Source organism: Anser anser, assembly GCF_964211835.1.
Source record: "Anser anser genome assembly, chromosome: 2".
NCBI classification, from domain to species: Eukaryota; Metazoa; Chordata; class Aves; order Anseriformes; family Anatidae; genus Anser; species Anser anser.
This window is the reverse complement of record NC_139721.1, coordinates 67969202-67988590: the sequence shown is the minus strand read 5'-3', so window position 1 is coordinate 67988590 and position 19389 is coordinate 67969202. Positions and strand designations below refer to the sequence as shown.

General features: G+C 41.0%; 2 protein-coding genes across 2 annotated transcripts; one reads left to right on the top strand and one right to left on the bottom strand.

Annotated features, from left to right (window-relative positions):
• Window positions 1-255: 255 nt before the first annotated feature.
• SDHA (succinate dehydrogenase complex flavoprotein subunit A) lies at window positions 256-14827 on the bottom strand. The gene is made up of 15 exons (XM_083826763.1): window positions 14696-14827; window positions 11912-11998; window positions 11531-11692; window positions 11009-11152; window positions 10701-10865; window positions 9523-9671; window positions 8113-8237; window positions 6685-6853; window positions 5974-6169; window positions 5064-5235; window positions 3610-3728; window positions 3126-3237; window positions 2171-2301; window positions 1556-1669; window positions 256-1229 (listed from the first exon to the last, which is right to left on the bottom strand). Exons 1-15 carry the CDS (start codon window positions 14747-14749, stop codon window positions 1143-1145), a joined length of 1986 nt encoding a protein of 661 aa, XP_083682889.1. The 5' UTR covers window positions 14750-14827; the 3' UTR covers window positions 256-1142.
• Window positions 14828-15119: 292 nt separating this feature from the next.
• On the top strand, window positions 15120-19114 carry CCDC127 (coiled-coil domain containing 127). Its single transcript, XM_083826781.1, has 2 exons — window positions 15120-15456; window positions 15635-19114. The coding sequence occupies exons 1-2, from the start codon at window positions 15336-15338 to the stop codon at window positions 16306-16308; spliced, it is 795 nt and encodes a 264-aa protein (XP_083682907.1). The 5' UTR covers window positions 15120-15335; the 3' UTR covers window positions 16309-19114.
• Window positions 19115-19389: the final 275 nt, after the last annotated feature.

The following is a 19389-nucleotide window of genomic DNA, read 5'->3' as shown; positions in this document are numbered from 1 at the left end:
GAGGAGCCCTGCTGCGGGACGCGGAGAGGAGCCCACGCAGGAGCAGGGGTCTGGGGGGAGCTGCCGCCCACCCGTGGGGGACCCGTGCTGGAGCAGTTTGCTCCCGGGGGATGGATGGAGCCCGTGGTAAGGACCCATATCTGGAGCAGTCCTTGAAGAGCTCCCGCTGCCCTTCCCACCCAAGCGAGGCACTTGAGCACTGCTCCCCAGCCCAGGCTGAGTGAAACCCCTGATACACAGCACAGAACCACTAAATGAGGCAGATAATATGTATTTTTTTTTCCCAGGAGCAAGGGAATAAAACATTCAGCCAGTGCAGAAACACAGAGACAAAAACGCGGAAGTGCTTAATGCTCATTTGTGGAACTATACTTCAAATCCTGCAAGAAGGGCAGTACTTGTGCCTTTACATGTTCATACTAAATCAAAAATTCAGAGAAGCCTCAACATTTAGATGAGCCTTTGGCAAAAGTGAGCCTTAGTTCCTCTGAAAGAAGAGACAGTCTAGGAAATACCCACAGAACACCACAAAATCGGCTTCACAAATTCCACAGATAGCAAAGATAGCTCTAAAGATTATAATCTACACATGGTATAATTTGGAGGAAATGAATTCCACTTGTTACCTGCTGGAGGAGAAGCAGCATCTTGTTTCCTTCCATAAAGCAATAGCATTACTTTTATTTTTACAATTTTAGCTTTAGAAAAAAAAGGTTATAGTTACTATAGCACCATCTTTTCTTGCATTTACTTACAATCAGCAATTTTGATGCTTAATTTTAAAAATCATAAAATTCAGCATCTCAGTCTTGTCTAAAACTATTGCAATGCATTTCTTATTCTTAAAATACAGAAATAACTATACATTCAAAATAAAGACATTATATACATAACATACGGATACTGTGACAAGATTTTAATCACTTCAGACGCATTTGGTGTTTTCCCTTTCAGTTTCAGAAGGTGGGTGAAAGAACACAAGTTGTCCTGCATTCCACACCAAAGAGCAGAACACAATTTGGAGAAGCTTCTAGGCAACATTTTTCATTGACTGATAGTTACAATAGTATTTTGATTTGGCTGTGCTACGCTTATGTACACTAACCCTCTCTGGGAGAGGACTGCAAGTTGGATGTAAGCTACTAGTATGAGCGAATAGCAGGAGGAACAGTTGAGCAGTCTTCTTCATTCAAAGTTTTGTCAATTACAGGTCTGTACTTCAAGGAAACCTAAAACAAAAAAGAACAGAAAAAAGTAAGGCAAACAAAACTTGTATCTAAACATGACAACCTAGCTACAGGAATGACTGCGTAACACAGGTAACTGAATGACTTGATTGATGTTAAGCTGTTTTCCCATTATTCATTTCATTCTGTACTAAATGAACAGTTGGTAACCTACAAGAAACACGTTCCATCAAGTTACCACTGGATGAATTTATTAAAACCAACAGTTTTATCAGACACAGTACTGAATAGAATGAATGTTACTGGAAGACTGCTCCCTTGAAAACGATGTTATCAGCAGCTGTCCTCAAGCATCAGACTCAACTTACCTTCCCAGACTTGACATCCACATACGAAAGGGTGTGCTTTCTCCAGTGCTCTTCAAATGGCTTGCGCTGTTGGCCTTGGAGTGGCTTGGAATAGTCAAACTCATCTATCCGTACCTAGGGAGAAAATTACGTTAATGTAGACCAGAAATTGGTATCTGTAATCACTTTATAACCACTTTATTAGTTTCATTCCAATTACAACTGTAATACATGTCTCATAATAGCCAGCAAACTTTACCTTAACACTGACCGTATCAAAGTTCTAAGTCCTTGTTAAACTTCAGCATTTAAGATAACGTTTTCTTGCAGAGAATGGTTATTCTGCTTTAATAAGGTCATGAATGTATAAACAGGTTTTATTATACTCCTGCTTTGACCTCTCTAATAATTCCAATGCATTCATGGAACTACTCTTCTCTCAAGAACATTACCCATTGTTGCACGCACTGGTCATTTTATATATAATAAATAAACAGAGCAGGGCAGATGAGACCACCGATACTACATTAGCCTTAACTCCAGACTCTGAAGACTTTCAAGAAATTAAGATGTTTACATAATTCATCCAGGACACATAACAAGCAATGCTATGCCCAGGTCACAGGAAATGCATACCTTATAGTCCTCTCTGGCATGAGCACCCCGGGACTCCTTGCGAGCCTCAGCACCATAGATGGTTTGTAGAGCACAAAGCATCAGGTTTTGCAGTTCCAGGGTCTCCACCAAGTCAGTGTTCCACACAATACCTAGTCAAATATTAAAATACTATGGAAAGTGTTCTACAAACAAATTATTTCTTAATTTACTTCTATCTTAGTGCTGATCCTTAGAATTAAACTTGGGGGGGGGGGGGGGGGGGGGGGGGTGTGGAACGGGACACCTGCTAGTTATACAAGGTTCTCCTTCATTAAGTATCTCCAAGGCAGACCCCAAGTTCCTTACAGGAATGTACCTTCATTTTAATTCCTACATTCTAAGCTATCACAACACTTCTTTTCTTGATGCTTGGTGAGAGGTATCCAAGAAAGCCAGTTTAATTTCAATGTTCGAATAAACGTCTATGAGCATGTAGTAGATGGAGAGAAACACACAAGCAGAGTGGAGAAAAGGTACATTGGTTGCACTTAATTAACCAAGTCCTCCTAAGGCACGCCACAAGACGGTAGCTGTATGCAGAGCTATCTGCTCAGCTGAAAAAATAAAGCTGTGTTCAGCCTAAAAACAGTGTCCTACCACCTTTTCACAACTGACTGGCCTTTTCAGAAGATATTTACAAAGTTCCTCTTAGCATTTGAGCAACTTCACATCACATTCTGAGACAACAGCAGCACTTACAGAGTTAATTCTGATTTCAGTGTCTACTTCTTTTAAAGAGTATACAACTAGAAAATGTCTAATAAGATCAAATACTTTGCTGATTACCATGTTTAGGAATTAGAGTTCTATAAAATATTTCTAAAGATTCAAAATGTCCAGGTTTAAAAAAAAAGGAAAAACAGAAGGTCTAAGGAAAAAAACACTTTTCCCAATGAGCACTCTGACCAAGCTATATTCTTTGCTATTAAATTACCTCTGTCAAATGTCTTGAGATGTGCCAGATCACTATAAATTTGGCTAAGTTTTTCACAGCCTTCTTGTAGTACAGAGCCAGTACGAAATACAGCTGCATGGCTTTGCATTGTCTGCAAAACAGTAAAAAGAAATTAGTGTCATATGCCATATGTGCATAACATCCCGCATAACTTCATTAGCTTCAGCAGAGCTGTTCTGACTTCAGACAGGCCTGCAGCATGAAGAACAAGAAATAACATTCTTCTGTTCACCCCAAACAGAGGAAAACCCATTCTATTATGCAGTGTATAACAAAATAACCACGAAGAGAAGAAAGTAGTGAAACTGAGACAGAGCCTCTATTGCACACGTACAATCTTCTCACAGTCCTTTTTATTTCTGCAAGGCAAATCCTGAACAGCATGGTTAGCAAAGCAAGCAATCCACCGGTTTTGCTCGCAGCTTCACCCCCCCCTTATTGTTGAGGACTTCATCAAGCTTACCTTCTGCATGTTAAGTCGCACTTCTGAAGTTCTTATGGTTCCGTTAGCAAATCTTAATTTGTCAAGATTAGCGACTGATTCTTCACCAGCATCTGGTTTAATGGAGGGAACTGGCTCTCCTATTAAGGAAAAATTCAGTAAGTTTAATAGGTGACTTTCTGGCAGATTCATAAAGTAGTAACTACTGTGACTCAGATCGGAGTAAAACAATTATTTCTTTGTCTGAGATAGAGGTTTACTGTAACCTTCCTGAACCCTCACCAAAAGTATCCATAGTACTTAAAAATAAAGTTCTCAGTGAAACATATAAATCGCATTCTTTCCTGTGATAGTTGGCAGGGAATCTAGCCAGTACATCTGGTGAAATTCTGCTGTTAATTACTTAAAAACTGCACTTTGATATAAACTGTTCTAAACTTCTCACTGCCTGTGGCTCCTCACCACTTTCTCTTACGCTTCCCTTGTCTCTTCATCCCCAAACCTCCCACCTTCTCTTGGTCCCATTAAGAGCTCTGTATCTTTTCACCAATACAGGAATCTATGTCGTTGGGCAACAAACATGGCTAAACTAACCAGCCGTGCAGCACCTCAAAAGCATACTTCATCTCTCACGTAGCCTTGCATTCAGACTACTTAAAAACTTTCCCACAACTTCAAACTCAGAGGAACCACAGAAAGACTAGTCTGAGTTTAAATGTTTGCACTAACTGAGAGCAAAAGAGCAGTGGTAGACCTAAACCAATTCCATCACAAACCCCCACTTCATATAATATTTTTTTTCAGTCCAAGCCTGCACAAACAGTCTTATTCATTTGGGCACCTAGCTATGAAAAAACAAAGAACTACTGGAATTCAGTTGCTCTTGCAGTGTAGCTGCCTCTTATGAGTGTTGGGTTTTTTTGTTTGCTTTTAAGTTCAGCTTAGCAACTACTGCTGACCCAGATTATTTAAAAAAATAGTATACAGCAGTGATAATCCATTTCTAGTGGACGAGATGTTTCAACTTTCTGTGTTTATTTCTTCTATCAGTTGCACTCACGGTATACCTTATAAATCAATAAGGTGGCAACAAAATGCACTATATGAAAGAATTAAGGGTAAAACAAACCACACTGATGTAGAGGATGCAGTGCAGGACATAGGGAAGTCAAGTCTTCATATTCAATATTCTGTTTTGCTGTTTGTGAAAAATCTCAACTGTTTTTGCCAACAGCAAAACTGAGTACTGGTTTTAAGTTAATCAGCTTACAAAGCAAGTCTTAATGACAAGCAGTTGCACAGTTAAGAACCTGCATATAAAAAGCATAAACACCAATTCCTGCACTTTCTAACAACTAATAGTCTAGGTCTAGTGTTCTTAATTTGAAGTAGGTACTAACAACTCTCTTGTTACACAGAAATAAGATCGTAAGTGTAAACATCTGTGTAAGAGTGAGACAAACTGTGAGACTTACCAGGCTTGCACGTTTCTGCAATAGTAAGGGCACAAGCACGACCAAAGACCACCAAATCCAGAAGGGAGTTCGCTCCAAGTCTATTTGCACCATGGACAGATGCAGATGCTGCTTCCCCACAGGCATATAGGCCAGGTACCACTTTATCCTCACCATTCACATGTGTAATCACCTAACATTTCAGATAGTCGATTAATACTCTTTTCTTAAACAGTTTTTAAGAATGCAAGCTTCCTTATTTTTCAAATGCCATGTGCAAGTAAGGATGAAACAAAACAATATGAACTTTTCTCCAACCCTAAAACTATAAACACCTTAGTTTTAAAGGGTAAGTAATAAATACAGCTAGCACTAAAACCTAAGATTTCTTTAGTCATACTTAAGAAACAGAACCATATATTACTTCACAATTCTGCAGCAAGTCAGAAAAGCACAGGAAGCAAATCTGATCTGCATGCATTTCCAAGGGAAAATATGCATAAAAAAAATAAGTAGAATATGCCAAACCAGAAAAAAAAAATCAGTTGACACCATCAAATTGGCATATAATTAGTATGAGTTGAAGGAGTCTGTTTTAGTGGATTATATGAGGTATAGTGAATTAAATATTGTAACACAGTGCTAGCTTGATCCCTATTCAACTGTATCTTATCCTCAAACTGATGGCCAGAATTGTTGATAGATGTGTCAGTAACCATAAACTTCACTTTAGAAGTTTCCCAAAGCTCCATCTCCAGATGGACTGGAACATGGTTCTCAAGTTATTCATAAAACCAAACCGGATTGTGTGTTTTAAGTACTCTAACACTGTTATTTAGTTAATGTTATTCAGCGCCTTTACATTTATTTTTGGATAATCGTTTCCTATTACTAGATGAAAAAAATACTAAAAACGATCTGCACTACTTACCTGTCCTTTGTAGTTAGTAGGAATACCTCCCATATTATAATGCACAGTGGGCAGAACAGGAATAGGCTCTTTAGTGACATCAACTCCAGCAAATATCATAGCTGTTTCTGAAATTCCTGGGAGACGAGTTGCCAGCTGCTGTGGTGGTAAATGGTGCAGCTGCAAATACACATGATCTTTTTCAGGGCCACAGCCCCTATCAAAATAAAAAACAAAAGCATCAACATTGGATCACACAACAGAAGTTTTTGCAAGTCACTAATTTTTCTAAGCTCATTTGTGATTACCTTTCCAAAAACTAAAATTTAAAATTCATCTTTGATAAAAACACTAACATATTTGAAAAGACTACTGAACGTGGCAGAATTTAAGTGCACTCTTCTCCTCCCAGCTTTCCTTTTACAATAATCCACAGTATTTAAGGCTTTAAACAACCATATCTCCACAGAAAGATGTAAAAATTTATAACTGAGCAACTGTCTCTAGACACAAGGAATTCAAACAGGAAACTCATAACATCTTCTGTTCCCCTCTAGGGGACGTTAGGAAGTAACAAGCTAAATTTTTGCCCGAAATGCAGTGTTCAGCTAACAGTTATTAAAGCTCTATCTCATTAATTATCCAGTGTTGAACAAATGAACTATTGCATTGCATATAATCTAATACAATTAAGCATTCATTCTTGCAGCTTCATTAGAGTATTTAACTAACCTTCCTTCCCGTATCTCTATGGTCATAGAACGAGATACAACATCCCTGGAAGCCAGATCTTTAGCAACAGGTGCGTATCTCTCCATAAATCTTTCACCTTGACTGTTAATTAGAATACCTCCCTCTCCACGACATCCTTCTGTTATAAGGCAGCCAGCCCCATAGATCCCTGCAAAGGAGGAAAACAACCATCACATGAAACGTACTCAAGCCAAAATTCCTAACCAACACAGCCAGGATTGCAGAAGCAAGGTCTACTTTAAAATAATGCAAATAAGTCACATGGCTAAATTTAATTCTACCCTGATATCAGAGATGAGTACTGTTACTATTTTCAAGCATTCTTCCTGGAAGGTAAGCAACTTCATCTGGAACACCCATGGTATCTAAAATATTACAACGAGAAGAGAACTGCACCCACAAATATGCATGGCAAATTTTACAAAGATTTTGTAGATCTTCACCAATTACTTTGTTCAAGATTTCAAAGTAAACCAGAAATTGTTTATCTCAAGGTCAGTCTGCTCATCTCGTTGCCTCTTCTCCTGTGCTACAGCAGTGCAGGATGGCTTCAAATTGTGTGGAATGTAAAAGCTTACTGAGTACGTCCTTCCTTCTCCAAAGAAAAAGACCATCCATTAGTCTTCAGCATTGGTTCATCATATAAAATAAGAATGCTAACAAACCCATGCACTTGATAATTCCATAACTTTTAACGTAATTACCAGACAATTAAACATCTTTGACTAGAAAAAACTTAGTTGTGTCAAATGAACATCGCATCTCTTCATGATTACTTTTACAATGTTATATTTGTTAAACTGTTCAAAAAGTTCACCATTTATCACAAGTTAAAACTCAGCATCTATTTAGCTACAAACAAAAAAAAATAATCTCTTTTAGTCTGTGACCATGCCATCCACAGTTTAGATACGATCCTGTGCTATAAAACATATAATATGGCTAAAATATACACCTTTACTTCAACTACTCAATTTTCACAAAAGATTCTAGTGTGTAACTTCCTAACATTACAATCTATCCTACTGCTCCTGTATCTAATATCAAATATCAGATATACCCTTTAGTATTTTAAACATGAGAAAAAACAAGTTTCAGAGATGAAGCAGTTCCAACTAGGAATTTGTAAAATCTTTTAGTATTGTAAAAGCAACACCTTTATATGTAACTGGTATTATATCAGCTTAGACCTTTCTCATATTGTAATAGCTGTACTCTCAGATTTATATTCTGCAGCAGCTGCAGACAAGTCTGAACATCCACCAGAAGCATTTAATAAAGTAATGAGATGTTACACAAAAATGCAAACTGACGAGCTCATTCTAAAACCACAAAAAAAATCTCTATTAATCATATTAAAAACAATGTTGCAAGTGTTATTTCATAATCTGTAATCATATTCCATACCTGTAGGGTGAAACTGTACAAACTCCAAGTCCTGGCAGGGAAGCCCAGCTCGTGTGACCATAGCAGTGCCATCGCCTGTACTAGTATGTGCAGACGTGCAACTGAAGTAAGTGCGGCCATACCCTCTAAAGAACGCAGAGTCAACAAAATCAGCAAGACAAAGCAAAAAAAAGCCAAAAAAAAACCCACCATCCAAACATATACTCAACTACACTGCTTGCACAACAGTGGAACTAGGAAGAAGAGTGTTAACAAGCAAAACACCTGGCTTTTGCCAAGTCCTGTAATAAGTTCAACCAAAACCAAACCAAATTGGTATTGTCCCATTAGACTTAGTTGAAAAATGGCTAGTGACAGAAGGCCCAAAAAAAGGACAACTTCAAAGTAGAATAGTTAGGTTAGTAACAAAAACCCTTTTGCCAGAAAGAAAGTCACTTCAGAACATCCTCTCAATCCAATTCCACTAGGCTCTATTTGAACTATTATGTGCAGTTTTAGCAAAAATAGCTTATAACAATGGCTTCATCAAAATAATCAGTATTCCCCTGATTGGATATGCTTACATTTGAAAAACTTGTCTAAAGCTCACTGTCACTAATAGCAAATTTTTATGCCAGGAAGCTAACAAGTTTGCTTTAATGTTATTGAGCACTGCCAATGCTCCCAGTTTCAGGACAAACTCTCAGAAGAAATATTAACCTATTTACTGTATGTAGCTCAAAGAACTTCAGTATGAAAACAGCCTTGGCTTTCATAAAACCATATTGCAACTAGCAAACTTAGTATTTTTCTACGCAAGATATATATCAACATATCTATCCTACTGAAACAGATGGGTCACAATAATCAGAAGTCTAATCCATATAGTATTCTAATACACCTAAAAATTCCTGCAACTACTAATGTAAAGTTACACTGAACATCTAATAATTTCACCTTACAACAGTTAGACTTGCAGTTTTATCACTGATATAATAGGTTCTCAAGAATCTTGAAAAAGGTGATTCCTACAGGAAACTCAAAATACTACAGATGCATACACACCTTGGTAGCACTGCAACAATGTCTGCTTTAAATAGCACACTTTAAAAATCTAAGATGCTGTGGATATACATACATAATGCTCTTACACATTTCAGCTCCATGTCATTGTCCTAGAATTTGAAGCTAGACCTCATACTAAATTTATACTTGGACACAAAGCTAATAGATGTTTTTTTCTTAAGAAGTGACTGAATTTGTAGTTATATTGTTTTTGATCAAATGGGGGGGGGGGGGGTAAAAACAATTATATTTTTCAAGTCAACATGTCACCTCCACACGAACGAGTTGGACACGTGTACAAGACACCCAGCCCTCCAGCTAGCAGCACGCTCAATTTTCCATCTTTTATCATAAACATTACATTACCCGGTGGCAATGACAGTGTTCTTTGCTCTAAAACGATGTATAGAACCATCTTCTATACAAAGGGCAATAACACCACGACACTCTCCATTTTCCATGAGCAGGTCCAAGGCAAAATATTCAACAAAGTAGCTGGTATCATATCTTAGAGACTGGAGGAAAATAAAATAAAAAAAGGAACTTTAATGATAAAAAAACCATGAACTTAAGTAACTACTCTTCAGAACTGTCTATACATACAGGCTGCATAAGGATGAAAAAAAAAAACAACTAACCTTCCACCGATTCTCAAGGAAGCCAGTTTCCCTAGAAATCTCTATAAACATTTGCTAACAAATCTAACCTAGCTCAAAGAGATACACGTAGTTACCAAACCGCTTAATTCTGAGAAGGCATAGCTAGACAGCAAGAGGCATTCTTTCACTCTGGTCTTGGCAACACTTGAGTCAGCCACAGAGCTTGACACATGCACAAGCACGTATCACTAGGTCTGCCTCAGAGAAGCAGAATCCATCTCCAGAAGCCAAGTATATAAACAGAACGAGCAGGCATCATCAAGCCAAATGTATTCTTTCGTGCCCTCGAGGATCAGATTTGTGTCTGGCAGCACTGATCATTTCTATTGCAGCAACAAGTCTAGTATTAACCTTAAGGACAGTAATTAGCTAACTACTAAGTAAATGAAAAGCATTAGCTATTATGTACCTAATTTTAGGTTTTAAGTAGCTTACTGCCACTTAAAAAGAACCAAATCTTTTGTACCCACAGCATCAAATTTTTTAGAGAGGAAAAAAAGGAAAAAAAGATATTTGGGAAGGCTTAGATAAATATTGTCTGAGTCGAGTTAACAGATGCAGTAGTTGTAACAATAAAAACTACTTCAGACCACAAAGCTAACAGTGTATGCTATTTAATATCCACTGCCTTCAGAATAACCACTCTACGCACGATCTTTCAATATATTCCAATTTCCATGTACTCCTGACAAAAAAGCACGCATCACCTAGGTGGCATCCTTCCACAGTGCCTCAAAAAGAAAGGAAATCCAGAATTGGTATCACTTGTTCTCTTAGATTCCTCATTGAGATGCATGCAAGTCATTTTGTTTTTCTTTCTTCCAATGCCAGAAGATACCATTGATTGCAAATAAAAAAAACAAGTTCTACTTCACAGCTTCTTACCCTGCCATACAGAGTATGTAACAGCGAGTGTCCTGTCCGGTCTGCAACACAACAGCATCTGTGAGCCTGTCCTCCTTTTCCAAACTGAAGACTCTGTCCACCAAACGCACGTTGGTAGATTTTTCCTTCTTCTGTTCTACTGAATGGCATCCCGTAATTCTCCAGCTGTTGAACCCAAAGACAAGCATCAGGTATAGTTGTGCATAATAAGCAGGAAGTTACTTTACCACATTCCTAATAAGAAGATCTCTTCGGGAGCTACCCTGTTGTGAATGACATGAGTTGCAATCAGTGCCAGTGAATCTCACCTCTATCACCGCGGCTGGGGCTTGCTCCGTCATGTAGTGTATGGCATCCTGGTCACCCAGCCAGTCGGAGCCTTTCACTGTGTCGTAGAAATGCCACCTCCAGTTATCGTCCTCCATGTTTCCCAGAGCAGCATTGATCCCCCCCTGAAAATGAAAATACATTTTCCTTGAATTGTACCAGTCAAGTACAGCTTTATTAGATTTTCGTAGTTTGTATTAGAATTTCATACCATTTATGCCCCTACAAACAAGTGATACAAGCGATACCCGTGCAATTTATCACTTTCACAATGGCCTGTACCTTATTGCATTTTGTATAAAACAGTGGCTTGCAAAGTTACACAGAACGCAATGAAAAAGAATCGAATAGAAGCTAAACATATACGTTTAGTTGAAACAATTTTGGAGGGCTACATAATATTTACAGTGGAAGTGTGGCCCTGGCACATCATGTTCATGTGCATATCCAGATCAGCTCTTACCGTATTTGTTTTTACACATTTGTTCTACCTCGTTTCTCACCTGTGCAGCAACAGTATGAGATCTGGTGGGGAACAGCTTTGTAACACACGCTGTATTAAATCCGGCCTCTGACAAACCAAATGCAGCCCGCAGGCCTGCTCCTCCTGCACCCACAACAACTGCATCAAACTCATGGTCCACTACTGGATATTGTGTAGAAATCTAGAAAAAAAAATCAGTCTGTTATGGTCACAACTATTTCAAGCTAAGCCAACCTGATGTAGACACAAGCAATGTATTTCAGCAAGTCAATCCCATTACTTAATTGAACACAACACTCCACCAAAGCCAAGCACCAGACACAACACAGAAAGCTGTCCCTGACAGTATCTCTCTGAAGCACTGACCTGTTAGTTAGGATACAGAAAAGCATGAACGTACCGAATCAGAAACCTTCGTAGAAGCATGTTTCTTTCCATAGACTGTGAAGTGAAAGTTGCGTGCAAGAGTCTGGCATGCTGCTGGCCACTGTGGAAAGAAATCAAGACAATTATTGTAAACCAAGTGTTTCCACAAGACAGATTTTCAGCATTCTCAACTACCCCACGTTTATAATAACCACTTACTTTCCACTGATTCACAAATATTGCATCAACATACTTTAAAGTTACTGAAGTTTGGACTTTCCTTCACTCATAACTAGGAAAAACAACAGTTCTGACGGGATGAGGGACAGAGCTACAAGTCACAGACTAACCATCCACTTCACTCTAACCAACCAGTCTCCCAGACCTCTCTGAGGCTGCACTGGCAGAAGTTCGTTTGCAATTCATACCCTGTCTTATTCCACTCTTCTTATGTAAGCAAAGATGAAGGCAGCATTATGAGAACCACAGGAATTACTGTAAAATACCTGCCTTAGGTCAAAAAATGCTCAGAATTTGATTACAGGTACTTAAGAACAGCGAAGAGTTAAAAAAAAGTGGTGGGAAAGGCTGTTCCATATCATCACTTCAAAAGCCAGATATATTTTTCTTGCATTCATTCTCTATTAATTAGTGGGCAATTTAAAACAATTTATTCACTTCTGACTGAAGCACAGGGGCACAGTTTTCCCTTTCTGTAGGGTTATTCTCCCTTCCTTGGCATGTTCAAAAACAAAACAAAGGCAGAAAAAACAACACCCGCACCTACCCAGTATCCAGTCCTGGCTTTGATATGTTAGAACAACCAGAGTTTTAGTCTCCACAGTATAAATTAGCAATTTCTTAGAACTTAGCATTCCTTCTCTACACTGTTCAGAAAAATTCATCTAATTGAGCACGTGTGATTGATTAGAACAGCAAGACAGTCATAGCAGTGACCCGCACTGTGATATCATCACTTCTCTGTTTGAAATACCACTCTGTTGCATTTTTTGATTGTATTTGCCTTTTCCAGCAACTGTTATAGCCATGGTTTAATCACCCTACAACATGCTAACATGCTGGGCTTCTCTGGAACTTCCCAATAACCATCTCTTCCCCACCCCTGAAGTGAACTACATTACCCCTTCCTTGACCTAGTTTTATCATCTCTCGTAGTTTCTTCAAATTATCTTCTTGCCTAACAGTGAATCTGACGTGTCATCATACTTGCTAACACACTTCTGTGTTTTTTTTTTGTTTCTTTGTTGTTTTTTTTTTGTTTTTTTGTTTTTTTTTAAACAGCCAAGACATTTAGGTAAGATCATTACATAAGATCAGTATTAAAACTATTCCTAAGGAATTCTGCTAGCACCCCCTTCTCAGCAGCGATTCCCCTCCCTTCTCCCTTGCTTTATCACCACACTTTGGGGCAATTGCACGTCCATCTTACTTCCCATATTAAGTCACCTTCATTAACACTGCACGAACAGAATCAGACTAAGCAATCTGCTGGCAGCCAGATGAAACAGAAGCACCAGATGTAATTTATCTGCAAGACAACTCACCCAACAATCTCGTATCAAGCTAAAACAGGGTGTCCTCCATACAGAGAAAGTGCTTCCCAAGGCCTGACATCAGCTGAGGTTTAGACTAGCAGAACTCCAACTGACATGATGGGCTACACCGCACACTTCAGATTTGGCAGCCGTGCATTCTCTAGAATATACTACTGCTGCTGCTTGTTTCCGAAATGTCCCAATAGCAGTGCAGCTCTTGTTACTGCAATAAATTATTTCTTGAGGGTGAACAACATACTAGGTTACTGCACACAGCAAAGCAAATCTTTGCTGTGTGTAAAGACAACATGCAAACAACGGGTTTGCACATGCTTACTGTCATCTAAAGAAAGTATAAACTGTGGTTATGCCCTAAAGCACAGAAAGAAGTTGACCTGTTTTTTCCAGAGTAAACAAAGTAAACAGCCTGCTACAATGTCCAGTGAGAATTTTGCCACAATGCTTTGCACTTCATTTCCTTTTTTAAAGAAAAATGTCTGTTTTCTGAAGTTGCTATACCACACTTCCATGGTCCTATTGGTTAAGTTATGACAGATTTTTTTCATCAGAGGATTCTAGAAACATATAAAAAAAAAAGAAAATTAAGACTACACAATTCTAGCAGACTGCTTTCTATCTCTTGGCTTCTGCTCAGAAGCTTTCAGAACTGTTCTTCCCATCCACGTACGCTTTTCTGTTAAATCTACACACAAAAATTGCTGCTGTAAGTCCTCCTCAACATGATTATGAAAAGAACTCCATAGAGCAGAAAAAGATTTTGCTCTAAACGCGGATATTGACTGCACTGCCCCTGAATTGTTATGCTACCTGGCACACTGCGGGCCTTACCAGATGAAAGGTCCCATCAGGGCCACTTTACTGCCTTTTAAAGAAATAAAGTGACTCTCCCAGCCTTTCTGTCTAAGACAGGGACAGCTACAGCTGTACCTACCGCACCCTCTTCTGTGTTTCTCTTCAGGGAGAGCGCCCAGCAGCAGGACTGCGATCTTTGCTCGGCCCTGCCCTCCCCCTGCCCCAACGGCTCCCGGCCCTCACAGACCCCTCGGGACAGCCCCGTGAGCCGCTCACGAGGCGCCCCCCGTGCACAACGCCCGGCCGGCTCTCAGCCAGGTGCTGGGGGTCGCAACCGAGCAGCTCCCCCGGCAAGGACGGCCCCTGCCCCGGTGCTGACCCGCCAAGGTCACGGGGCCGCCTGCGGGCAGGGAGGGCCGGGGTAGGGCCGGGTCAGGGCCCGGACTCACCGGCCGCAGCCACCGCCTCGCGCAGCCCCGCGCCGCCACCACCGCCGCCGCCATTTCACAAGGAGCCGCGGGAGCGAACAGGGCGCATGCGCGGGGCCGCCGCTACCGGCGCCGTTATCCGGAGAGGCCCCGGAGGGAGAAACCAAGTGGGGGGGGGAGAGGGGTGTCCGCGGCTACGCGAGTGCGGAGTCACCCCAAACCTTCCTCCCCACACATACAACGAGAGCGGGCAGGGACGCGGCCAGCTGGAAACTGGCCTTTCAGCTGGAGCGAGTATTTCGCTGCTCCCCCACTCGCGCCCCCCCCGTGCTTCTAATGGAACAGCCGAGAGGGGCGGGGCTGGCAGCTCAGGGGCAGCGGCGGCTTCCCCGGGCGCTGCGCCGGCGGCGGCCCGAAGGCTTCCGAGGACACCCGAAGGGGTCCGAAGACACCCGAAGGCACCCCGAGGGTACCCCGAAGGGGCCCGAAGCCACCCGAAGGCACCCCGAGGGCACTCCGAAGGTCCCCGAAGGCGCCCGGAGGCACCCGAAGTGGCCCGAGGGCGCTGAGGCGTCCGTTTGGCGCTGCCGAGCTCCCCGCCTCAGGGCCCGGCCTCGCCTGCCCCGGCGGGCCCGGTGCGGGCAGCCAGCAGGGCGCCCCCATGAACAACCTGAACGAGCCCCCCGGCTGGAACATCCTGCCCAACCGCAGGGAGCCCGGCGAGGAGGGCGGCCGGTGGAACTATGCCCTGCTGGTGCCCATGCTGGGCCTGGCGGCCTTCCGTGAGTAGCGCCAGGCCCCCTGCAGGCACCTGGCCTCCGTGAGGCCTCCGAGGAGGTCTGAGCTGGCTGGGAAGGGGGGAGGAAAAAGCACTTTTACCACTAAGTTACTTATGCAGGGACTAAATTAATTAACCATACCCATTTTGCAGATTTCTCTAATCCCCTTTATATGTTTTAGGTTGGATCTGGACCAGAGAATGTCAGAAGGAAATAGAAAAGGAAAAAAACGAGTATTACAGAAAACATTCGTCTCTACAGAAAGACCTGGAAGCCAAATACCGGGATACGATCACGGAAAGTCGTCGCGCTGTTGCTCACTTGGAGCTGGAGCTTGAAAAGGAGCGCAACAGGACCCTGAGCTACCGTGAAGCACTTGTGTCCCAGAGTCGCAAGCTAGTAGAAGAGAGGAGAAGCCTAGAACAGGAGCAGGAGAAGTTGGAGAGGGAGAAACAAGTTCTTCTGCACTCAGGAGCAGCGGGTAACTTGTACCAAAGTTGCCTGGCAAAGGAAGAAGAATGGCAAAAGAGAGCCAATGTTTTACTAAAAGAATTTGAAGATGGACTTAAAGAAAGACAGGAGATCTACTGCAGTCTTGTGGTACCCAGAAGCCAGAGACTAGAAATAGAGAAAAATTTGCTAGTTAAAGCGGCAACTGATCCTGTTGCTATGGCTCTACATATGGAAAGTGGCTTAAAAGATATCTTCAAACATGATAACTACTGTGGCAATCTGCTGAACAGAAGCAGAAGTCAAAATGGAAGACTTATGTGGTTGTATTTGAGATACTGGGAACTAGCTATTGAACTACAGAAGTTCAAGAGGGTAGAAAAAGCAATGTTAGGAAAACGATAGGGGGAGTAATGGTGTTTCATGTGGTCTGCTGTGAAGAGTAGGGACAATCACAGTTGTAGTCTGAAGCTGTCACATTTTCTTTCTGTGTTTCCATTTCTACTCTTCACTGCATTTGTATTTGCATGGGACGTGCAGTGTTGGTGCCTTTCCTTTCACTAACAGCAGATACTCCAGCAAGCTATGCATGCTCTAAAACTCTGTGTTTGTATTGCAGACTGCAGTGTACTCCAGAGAAATGCAAGCTTCCATAGGGATCAGAAGGAGCTAAACAGAAGTCACTTTAGAGTAATTTACCAAGTTGAAGGTTGTGCTCTATAAACAGAAAAGTGAGATTTGTCTCCACTGTGTGGGCAGCACACTGTGCTCCTTATGCATGCATTGCGTGCTGCCTCAACGCTGTCTTTTTTAAGCAAGACTGATTTTGAGCCAGATCTTTGGAAGAGACCATGATTGAGCAAGATGCTTGTCACATAAATCTTAGGCGTATATACACACATTTATACAAATATATGTGTATGCATATGTATCTGTGTGTATGTATATATATCAGAAATGTATGTATCAGTACTCAGAGGGGAATAGTGTGATCGTGCTTCTGGTTGATCAGTCTTGTATTGTCTTCCAGGCTTAAAATACAAATAGGACTTTATGGACGAAACATCCAAAAGATGCTACTTAAAATAACATTTAAACAGATTGAGGAGAGCCTCACTGGAGTTAGGGAGACGTGTTTGAATACTAAAATAATATATAAACTTGAAGTTGTATCCTCATAATACAGTAGAAATGTTGACAATGCTTACGTTTTTCTCTCAGTTAAGGTTTCAGTGATAACCTAACAGTGTGCCTCTATTATGCACATCACCGTGCTGCTGCCTCTGCATCCCAGTGCACTTAGGGTACGTGTTCAGCTTCCAGGAACCTCCGTAAGTCGCCGCGCCTGGCTCTGTTGCTCATTCAGGCTCTGATTGTTGTGCTCAGAAGGGTGGCAGCCACCCTTCTTCCCTGACTGCCTCTGTTCTCCCAGACCTGAAGTACACTTTTCCACAACTCTGACATTTTGAGCTTGCAGTTCACCCCTTCACATACCCATGACTGTGGAAATCCTACAGATGTGCAAGTTCTGTAAAGACTTACGAAGCAGAGCTTTTTACTTTAATTACCACAATAAACATATCTAGATATAAAAAATAAATACCCCAGTGGGTTTCCGTGCGTGAAATCCCTTAAATCTTTGGCTCCTTGAAGAGCATAGGAACTACCTTCAGTTTCAAAAGTGCCATGTGTTTTGGAGTGGAAGTCTTTTTTCCTTCTCCTTTCTAATCCAGCCTTAGACCCCAAAGGGACAATCATTAGCCTGTGTTTATAATGTCGGTCTTTGTTACTTGACTTCAATCAGTGTTGGTAGGTTGTCATTCTTTAGTTAGCATTTCTTTATTAACTGAGAGATAGACTTGCCCAACATGTTTGCTCTAGGCCATCAGCTATCGCATGGCCCAGAAACAATCCAGCTCAGTGGATGCCCATCCAAGTTTAACAGAGAACTAGCAGATGTGGAGCTTTCTCTTATTATTGCCTCTCAGTTTCATTTCCGTCAGGAAACAGAATACAACTCTTTTGAAGTAGTGTATAGAACCTAATGCAGTTCCTCAGCAAAAATATCTAACGTGAAACAAAATTCTTGAACATGTTTGTTTCCCAAACACTCAGTTTTTCATCTGTTACTTTGCTCACCTTGTTGGTGCCAATTGTGATGTATTGATTTATTAACCTCTTATGGACTGGTTTTATTTTTAAATAAAGTTTGAGTGGACAAACATGGAGGGAAAAAGAGAAACCATCGCAGACACCAGAAAGGCCAAATGTTATCTGGTTGCCAAGCTCATGCAGGTTCAGCCATGAGAATGTGATTGAGTTAGCGCTCATGTGACAACCTCAGCCACGCTGCTGTAGCTGGCCATATCCACGTGCCCTAATTGCCCAATAGAACAAATAATTCAGAACAACTTAACTCGTGTGCCGTTCCTTCAGGATGTGGAAAGTGTCTGCCCACCCAGCTGTAGTGCATTTCGTATGTCGGTGCAAGCAGTTACAGCAACTCAGCAGAACAGCTGTAGACAGCAAATCAATGCCAATATATTCAAGACTCATGCCTCGGCCTTGTGCATCTTCACTCGTTCTTAATACTAAATGAAGAAACATTTTATGCTCTTTTCAGTTTTTCATAGTTTATGTCCCTGACATCAAAATATTTAAAGAAAACATAATCGGGAAGTAAAATACTTTTCAGTATAAATAAATGATTGGAAGCATCACATACTTGATTGTATGTGGTTGGATGCAAAGGAATAAATACAATATTCACTTCTTTAGAAGTGCCAGCTATTTGCACAGCTGATTGTTGAACTATTGTTCACGGACACTTTGCAGATCAGTGTATTGAGATCAAGGAGTTTTTCTGAGGAGGATTTTTGAGAGCATGAAACTGGTTTAGAAACACCAGTCCTATTAGTTTCTACCAAAACTGTTTCTTAGTGTGTTACATATTTTTGAAATAGTCCTCTTTAGTAAGTTATTATATTGAAAGTTCTATTATGAGCTTGATTTTGCCCGACAGCCATTGTTCTGGATTACTGATTTGTTTGAAAATGTCTGTGTGTATGTAGAGTGAAGGAATAATTTGTTTTCAAAATATTTAATGAAGGGTTTTGTTGGTTAGTGTTGTTTTTTTGTTTTGTTTTGTTATGAAAATACAAACTCACCTGTTAAACAAACAACAAAAATAATAAAAACCCTTACATCTCTCTGCACTGTTTTGTTACTTGGGCAAGGTGGGTGGGAGGAATGGAATTTTACACCAACTTCTTAAGCACACGGGTATTTCCTTCAATTTGGTATGTAGGGCACTCTACCTTCCTCCCGAATCCTTCACACGCCTTGTTTTGCCTGTCACCTCCTTTTTGTTTCCCCGTACAGATGTCCAAAAGTTCCTGCTGCCTGTAAAGAACTACAAGCATGCTACTCTAGGACTGTTCAGAGCCTGGGATTCCCTGTTCCCCTTTAAAAAAAAAAAATCTCTTT

Bases quoted from the DNA above. Each gene is read 5' to 3' on its own strand.
- SDHA (XM_083826763.1), bottom strand. From the start codon at position 14,749: ATGGCGGCGGCGGTGGTGGCGGCGCGGGGCTGCGCGAGGCGGTGGCTG. The intron at 11,153-11,530 runs GTGAGAAACGAG...TTTCATTTTCAG, and splicing joins CTCATACTGTTGCTGCACAG to GGGGGGATCAATGCTGCTCT. The intron at 3,729-5,063 runs GTAAGTCTCACA...TTTCCTTAATAG, and splicing joins TGCAGAAACGTGCAAGCCTG to GAGAGCCAGTTCCCTCCATT.
- CCDC127 (XM_083826781.1), top strand. From the start codon at position 15,336: ATGAACAACCTGAACGAGCCCCCCGGCTGGAACATCCTGCCCAACCGC. The intron at 15,457-15,634 runs GTGAGTAGCGCC...TATATGTTTTAG, and splicing joins GCTGGGCCTGGCGGCCTTCC to GTTGGATCTGGACCAGAGAA.